This window comes from Etheostoma cragini, chromosome 10 (assembly GCF_013103735.1).
Source record: "Etheostoma cragini isolate CJK2018 chromosome 10, CSU_Ecrag_1.0, whole genome shotgun sequence".
Lineage (NCBI taxonomy): Eukaryota > Metazoa > Chordata > Actinopteri > Perciformes > Percidae > Etheostoma > Etheostoma cragini.
This window is the reverse complement of record NC_048416.1, coordinates 25068310-25076930: the sequence shown is the minus strand read 5'-3', so window position 1 is coordinate 25076930 and position 8621 is coordinate 25068310. Positions and strand designations below refer to the sequence as shown.

Genomic DNA, 8621 nt, shown 5'->3' with positions numbered 1-8621 from the left:
ATGTGTATATATGTATGTGTATATATATACCATCACACACGACACCATCCCACACGACTTACCAGAAGACATGCTCTGTAAAGTTTACAGCTCTTATTTTTTCTACTTTAAGATTAAATGGAGAAGAGCTTTGATGTTACACAAGAGCTTATTCATTATTTTACCCACTACTGTTAAAAAAGCAAATACAGGCTACTGTTTTTGCACTTGCTATGTTTACTTTAAGTTTTTACTTTTGTATTCCTCTTGAAACTGACTTTATTTTGTTGTTAGATTGATAGCTTACAATAACACAACATTGTTTACAAGAGCACAGAGTCTGTATAGATCTTCCCATTTAATTTTACTGTCAATTTGCACCAGATTGATGTGTTTAACCTAAAATGTTCTTCTGGGGGACCATACCACCAGGGCCCCCTAGAGGAATGGGGGTCCATCTTATCCTTCTCATTTTTTTTTTTACTTTTTTTTTTATTTTTTTTACCCCTGACCTGTTTGCATGCCTGTCCTTGGCAGAGAGAGAGAAAAAAATCTGACACAGATCTTATTAACACCCAAGGGGCTTGTTATCTCATCCTGGGCACTTTCCTCTGGATTATGTCAAGGTCCAAAATCTGGGCGTGAGCACTGATCCTCTTCCCTGAGAAACTCTGGTAGTCAGATATTGAATGCATTTATGGTTCAAAGGAACCCGGGCACTTTTATTTCCTTCATACACACTCGTGCAAATGTAGGTACAACACACACACTTTGATTTTTCTTCTTCTGTGCACCTTTTGCTCTAATTTATTACCTAATTTTATCACTTGTTAATTTTACCACAAAATGTGGATATTTTCACACTTGAAATAACTTTTACACACGTTTAATATGAGTTGTGTTTTGGCATTGTGTGGACAATGGCTTTGTATCAACTTCCCAATCCTTCTACAAACACATTTGGCTGTCTGTCACTTATTTGCGGTAGACGCCCAGTTTCCTGTGGCAGTGAACTGTAAATCGCCACAAAGTTATGCTCCCTTCTTAAGACCAACACACACATGCGCACACACTCCAAACACACTCAAAATTATCCTGTTTGCCGTTACGCAGGTTGCTACTAAATGAGCCTGTTAAATTGAAAGTTGGCTTGTTTATTTCAGCTTTTGTTATTTCAATTCCACTCTGTATGAAATTCCAGTTGTAAAATAGAGATAAACTATGAGACAAAATTGTTAGTAGCTGCTGAAGTTTGAGTTGAAATGCTCTTTGCAAGCTCAGATTTTGGTTGTCAACGGCACCTTTTCAGGTACTCTATTTTTGATGAATACTCATAGAAATATGTATTCCTTGGTGGTTCCTTATGAAACAGCTTCTTGGCAGCCTGTCTCTTGGAAAAAATATCTTTTTATGCACAACATGTTGTTGGTAGGACTGAGGGCGGCATTACTAAATATTAACAACAGAGTTATTAAACACATGTATGCATGGTTTCAGGGAAGAACAAGAACTGTGCTTCATATATTCACTCTTACTGTCCAGCTCTGACTGCTATTTAAAATTGAATGTAATACTCACTAAGTTAATAACATTTATTGATTGTTTAGTCTTATACCTGAACATTGATACAGTATTTGCGTAGAATTAAGTTTAGTCTTTCACTTTACCCTTTCAGCTCTTTAGGTTTTTATACACACTGAGTTCCCAGTCAGTTTTTCAAACGTGTCCATGTGTTTGCACAAGTGTGATCTGGAAATATATTGATATCAAGTGGTTAATGAGCAATGAGAATAAGTACTTGCTGTATCTCTAACAAAAGAAAATCCTCTAAATTATTAAACTTTACTACATAATCTCATCCAGTGTGGATATTTGGGTACATATTTGGATCTGTTTACTTGAACACAAAAGGTTTGGGAGTCCTTGGTACATACTGACCCCCACCCTAAGGGAGAGTAGTTTATTGTCCCACAATTGATAACTTATTTATAATATCTGTAAAATAATCTTAAATAGAGCCCATGCTGCTTATTATTTGGATCCAACTGGATTGAAAGCCCTTTTATTTTGAAGTCAAATATGACGTGTGCGTGTGCACGCGTGCGTGTGCACGCGCGTGCGTGTTTGCGCGTGTGTGCGCCCCACGAGGCGAGCAGAGATGCCGCCGTCCCAAAAACAGGAAGCTCCAGGGTGGGTTTGAGGGGGGTGTTTTGCTACAAATGGAAAAGGATCGTGAGAACAAGTGTTCCCAAGCGGGTCTGTTTTTGTTTGTAGCCATGCATGTCTACTTACACCAGCTAATGTGTAAATATAAATGTGTCTTGTAGTACTGTTTCTTAACACAAAAGGACATATACAAACAGCATTTTGTCGAAACGTGTGCATGTTGTATGTAGATGTAGCGCATTATGTTTGTGTTTTGTTCTGTGAGAGAGTTAGAGAGAGTGTGCTTGGGACAATCAGGGTGGAGAGGAAATGGTGACACCCTGACAGAGAGGCAGAAAATAGAGAGAGAGAGAGAGAGAGAGGGAAGGGCTTTGGCTGTGGCCCTCTGAAGGATAGAGAGGCAAAGGAACAAAGAGAGAAAGAACCTGGGAACAAGAGAGAAGAGCTCAGCTCAGGTTGCATCCAACAAAAACTTTATCTGAGAGCAGAGGGGGAGAGTTGGAGGACAACTGAGAGGATCGAGGACAGAGAGTGAAAGGTAGTGAAGACAAGAAAGTAAGGATCGAGGAAAAGCAGGTGAAGGAGAGAATATAAAAAGGAAGTCCCTTGATGGAAGCAAGAGGTGAAGAATTCAAGTTGGACTAATCTGAGAGAGGAGACTCACTCAAGCCGTCCACAAAACCTGGAGGTGTCACCTTTCTGTCCAGCAGGTATCCTGATTTTCATGTGTGTCCCTTTATGTTTATATGCAGGGAAAATAGATTAATCAATCCCGTTTAAACCAGTAAATTAGACTTTTGTAATTTTTGGTACTTACTTTAGACACTACTTGTACATCTTAAGCCAACTTTTGTGTGTGGAGTCTGACAGAGAGACCTTGAAAGAGTTGGGTTCATGTTAAGGATAGGGTTAATATTAGGGAAGTCATTGAGTCCATGACAATAGAAGTACTAGAAGTACTGAGTATTGAAGTGTGTTTGCAAGTGTGTATACTGTGCTTAATGAGCCAGATGTCAGTTTAGTTTCTTTGCTGCAATGTAGTAGTATTTTTTTCGGTCATGTTCATATTTGAAGTAGTTTATTTTCTACAAAAACTATATGAATTTAAGTAAACCCATTTGTCATGGGTGTGTTTGAGTAAGACCTTGTGCAGATACTGACTTGAACAGGTGTTGCGTTCTGTCTCTGCCAATTGCGCATTTATCCTGATGTGTGTGTGTGTGTGTGTGTGTGTGTGTGTGTGTGTGTGTGTGTGTGTGTGTGTGTGTGTGTGTGTGTGTGTGTGTGTGTGTGTGTGTGTGTGTGTGTGTGTGTGTGTGTGTGTGTGTGTGTGTGTGTGTGTGTTTTCTGTGCAGGACAACCTCAGTCTGTTTCTGCGTGGCTGTGAAGAGTTGGGACTGAAAGGTTCCCAGCTGTTTGACCCTGGAGACTTGCAGGACACGTCGACACGCCCCACTGCCAAGTAAGTGTGTGTGTCCTCAGTTGTGTTCCTAAGCACACTATCCAGCATTTAAAGAAACCAAGGTCTTTGATAGGGCAACATTTTTTTCCTTTAAAATGGTCTACATGTGGGATGTATAAACATTACAAAAAAGCCAGACTTTTATTTTCTGTTTCTTTTCTTCAAATGGACCATGAACAATTACCATCTAATCTTAATGTACCAGAGTAAGCTTGAAGCTATTTCCTTTAATCTGTAATCCCTTAGCAGGTCACATAGTATATGTAATAAATTGCAATAATAAGTTACACACAGCTGGTCATCACTCACACACACTTTGTCAACAAGTGTATGTCAAACACATCTAAAAGCTTGAATTATATTATGGATGATCGAAAGTGGACTTTGACATTGTTAAATAAAGGTTTGAGGTTTGTCTGCTATATTGCGCACAAAACAGAAAGACAGTGCTGTTATTTCAAAGCAAAATTATGCCTTTAGAGTTTCTGTAACCATAGTAGATGGTAGAAACCCCTCGTTAGATTAAAACAAGAAAACAATGAAGCACGGAATAAGACACAGCAATTTATTTTAAAATAGTGTAGAGGATAATACGTAGTATAATATAATTACCGGTACGGGTAATATAAAAGTTGAATTAAAAATAATGTGTATGAGCAAACCGCAATGAAGACATGACCTTTGTTTGGCAAAATATTTATGATAACCAGTTTACTAAATAGATGAGAAATTTGACAACCCATCTCAAGGTCCAACTACAGTAGTAGCTGTTGTGGAGTCATTTTCCAGTTGGTTTAAAATTGGACCTTGGGAAAAGCAGTCAGAATAATTTCACCTCACCGTTCATTTAGAAGCTCTTCTGGAGTTTTCATGCCTTGCGCCAGCCGGGGCTGGAGGCCTTTTTGTATTTTGATTATCAGTCTGTCCCGTGGACGATATCTCAGGCACCCCCTGTAGAGAATTTCTTCAATTTGGCATAAACATTCACTTGGACTCTAGGACGGTCAACGGTGTCATGGAATTTATCTGAAAGCACTGATGGTTTGATGATTAAAGTAATTATTATTGTACAACAAGAGAAAGACAAACCCTGTCACAAATCTGAAAAGGAGAAAGCGTCTTTCTGACCAGGGAGACAGAACATGTGTCAAATACAGTTTTCCTCTTCATATTAAAATACATAAACAACAAAACACTGTATTTAATATGAGTCTGGACAGACTTGGATGTAAACTGCAGATTGGCTGGTTGGCTGAGGCCCACCTTCTCAAAAGCAAGATATTTTAATAATTAATGAAGGCAGTTATTTTATTAAGTGGATGGGCCAAGTGTTGTTGATAAAGAAACGCTTTTATTGTGTGTTAATAGATGGCTTGTCTGTATCAGTGGTTGTCTGCTTCTTTGTGTGTCACTCTCCATCAGTCACCGTGTCTGTCATTCTGTGCATCAGACAATCCAGTTCACTGCCACGTACATAACTGAAAGTCAATGCAAGTTTATTAAGCTTGTGTCAGTGAAACAACAATACTATATCTGTTCTGTCACAATTGGTCTCTGTCCAAAGACAACACTTACTCACTCAATGAACCACGACTCCAACTTTGGGTCTGGGTGTGTGGGGTTGTGTGTGTGTTTGTGGGTGGGTGCCGCAGGGGAAGAGAGAAGAACAAGGAGTTATGGGAAAGCACTGTCAAGTATGTGTGTATGGTTGTGCACGCTGTTCTGTTTATGACACTTTTGTTACTGAGCATGTGTGCAGCCATCACTCTGTTACACGCATTTAGCTCCAATTTAAACAGTGATGTTACTGTTTTCAGTAATAGTCAATCTACTCCTGTTTTTGCCTCATTCACATTTCTTTAATAATATATAATATCACATTGACAATCTACACAGTCAGCACAAACTGAAAGGGAAACTTCCCTGTGCTATTTCTAGTTGTTATGTTTCACATTGTCCTACAGGATGCTATTTTTTTGCAGCTTGTATCCATGAAAGTAAGCCGTTTTGGTGCTTCTCCCCCCTGATTCTCTTGACAGGTGTTTACTCATCTTGGAAACAGCTGTGGGCGGGGAAGGCGTAAAGACAGACAGGTTTTGATACGCTATGAGCTCAGGCTTGAAATATCTCCTGTTCGTTCCTCTGCGTGAAACAGATCGATTTCCATGATAAGTGACAGTTTGCCATGCACAGTCAATTAGGGGATAAGAGATAAAGAAATAAAGGTTAAGGAAATTGGAAATCCACAAGAACACACAAGCTCTTTAGGATTTCATGAATATTGATTATTATTGAGTTGCCACTACTCTTGACTGTCACCAAATGTTTATCGTCATCGTGATATCGGTCGCAATATACATATCACAAAAGGCTGCAACACAAAACGCGAAAAAAAACATGTCTATGGTTTTAAAATGAACAAGCAAATTGTTGTAATAAAGCAGAATACGGAAAGCAGCTGAACTGAGTACACTTCAGTATCTGTTTACAATACTGCAAGTAATATTGTTATAGCTATATTCAGCAACGTTATCGCATATTTTCCGTGCAGCCCTAGACGGAAATATAAAAAGCTATAGTTGGTCCTAAAATATGATCTAATACCTTGTGGAACCTGTCCAGGTTTGCTTCTACAAAATTACAGCAGAGAATAGGAACTTGTCTGTTTATTTAGTCAGTTGATGGAAAGAGAAGAGGAGGAGGGATGGACATATTAATCCCCTTAAGCTACGTTCACTTTGCTCTTCAGCTCCTTTTTCACCCCTCTTTTCTCAGGTCATTGCTGTCATGGAAAACACATGCAACTGCAATCTGGGTGTCACTTATGTGTTGAGCGAGTTCGGCTTTTTGACTGTGGCAACTAGCAAACAGTCTCATAATGAAGAAAACACAATATACAGTACCATGCCCATTGTTTTTTCTTTATTCTATAAATAAGACTTACATTTTGCAGATGTTGTGACAACAATAGTATGCTATCATGTTACAAAATAGTTTAGTTTATTTCAATCTCTCTTTTTCAACCCGGACCCTATTTTCCAATGTTTTTGTGTCTAAGTGACTGATGGAATGACAATCTTTGAAATTGGTCTGACACATTGTGCCAAAACGAGCACTTTTGCAAATTATTGTTAATTACAAGCTGGAAAATGTCTCTATTAATTTACGGTGTAGGTTGTTTCTCCGCGGCTGACTGCAGCGATCTTGCATAATACGGGACCATTGTCAAAGATTGTTGATCCCTTCAGTCACTTAAACGCAAAAACGTAGGAAAATAGGGTCCAGGTTTTAAAAAACATAGTTACCCTTTAAAGTTCTGTTCTGTTTCCCATATGAGATATTCATTTTAAGCTATTTTTGTATTCATACAAGGTTTTTGTAATCACTCTGTTTTCCAATACTTGTTTGGTGTTTACTTGGATCCCCAGTATATATAGCAACAATGCAAGAAGTACAGTAAGGACCTCATAATCTGGAATTATGCTTCTCCAAAGATGCATATAAAGGTCTCTTTGAACCTACACAGAGAAGGGTGTTGTTAGTTACCATAGGTTGCATAGGACCTATTGTGCACAGCTCAACATCACGTTGTGCAGCCGTCGAACAAGTGAATTGATGGATTCAGCCTTGTTGGGAGGTGTACTAAATGCTACATACAAGTATAAAAGGCAAGATGTTTTCCATAAAGGTGATTTATTTTCCATACTGTACATGGAAACCATTATTTCATATAAAGCAAACTTTACCTTTTCATGGCGTGTTTCCCATTGATAATTGGTTGTGTAAAAACAGGTGGTCCACTATGTAAATTCATATTCATAGAAAAGATTTGTCAGATAATGAGGGGAACATTAAATCCATCATATTATCCTGCTGACCAAACACTGCAAAACGCTGCAAACAGCTGCTCCACAACTAGAACCAGAAAAAGAAACCACACTCCTCTGATCGTGGCTTCTCTCCATTTGCTGTTGTTTTGCAGGGATCTGTGAAAGTTTGGTTTGTGTAAGCTTTCTGCTGTTCTTTTTATTTAAGATATTTGATTAAGGGGGCCTGGGTAGCTTACCTGGTAGAGTGCAGGCCCATATATAGAGGCTTAGTCCTTGCCTAGCGGCTGTGGGTTTGGGTCTGACCTGCAGCCCTTTGCTTTATGTCATTCCCATTCTCTCTGCCCTTGAATGTCTAATCTGTCCTATCAAATAAAATGCATGAAAATGCCACTCAAAAAAATGATATTTAATGAAACACTGGAAGTCTGGAATGTCTCACTATCTCTCTTTCTCATTCTCCCAGGGGAAGTGACTGCAGCCAAAAGCTCAAGAATGTAAGTGACACTTCTGGATTATAGTGGGATAATTTGTTTGTGTGCTAAATGTTAGTTTTGATGTAAACTGTTATTATGGTCCAGTGTTTCTGTTTGTGCTGTGGTTGTCACTCTCTGCTATTATCATGTCTTTTCCAGCTCTACCAGTTCTGTTCATCCTACAGTCAGCTCTGTGTACTGTATTATTCCGCCAGGGGACTACCTACTCTAAATATTTCCTGTTTTAGGCTGTTCTACCTTTTCCTTTTCTGGCTGTTTACTGTTCTTTATTCTATGTTTATGTGGTCTTATCTACCAAATCTTCGAGCTTCATGCACCTACCTGCCTTTCATATATTCTATTGTTAAGTTCTACATATTCAGTTGATTGTCTGTCCTACGTTTTCCACATCCATGTGATTATCCTATTCTTATATACTTTCTTTCATCTCTATCTGTTTTATCCATTTGTTTTTACTTCACTTACTCTAGCTGTTCTTGCATTATCTTTTTTTTCTGCATATTCAATCTAGTTTATTTCTTCCTATTTGGCCATTTTAGTTCTCTAGTGTCGATACCTCAGCACCTTCTTCTCTTTTTCTATTAATGCTGCTTAAAGAAGTAGAACATAATGCTAGATCTGCCCACTGCAGTCAGTGCAGGGCCTCTCTCTCTCTCTCTCTCTCTCTCTCTCCTCTCTCTCTCTCTCTCT

The 8621-nt window shown here is 38.7% G+C and overlaps 1 protein-coding gene across 14 annotated transcripts in view; it reads left to right on the top strand.

Annotated features, from left to right (window-relative positions):
- The window catches only part of LOC117951324 (LIM and calponin homology domains-containing protein 1-like), a 90430-nt gene that overhangs the window by 46754 nt on the left and 35055 nt on the right, over positions 1-8621 (top strand). For 13 of the 14 annotated variants that reach the window (XM_034882978.1, XM_034882979.1, XM_034882980.1 and 10 more), the window contains 2 exons: positions 3501-3607; positions 7901-7931. In XM_034882978.1, coding sequence (XP_034738869.1) covers positions 3501-3607; positions 7901-7931 — 138 coding nt within the window. Of the gene's footprint in view, positions 1-2543; positions 2856-3500; positions 3608-7900; positions 7932-8621 lie in introns of those variants that run through there. The other variant, XM_034882985.1, reaches the window with a different exon arrangement.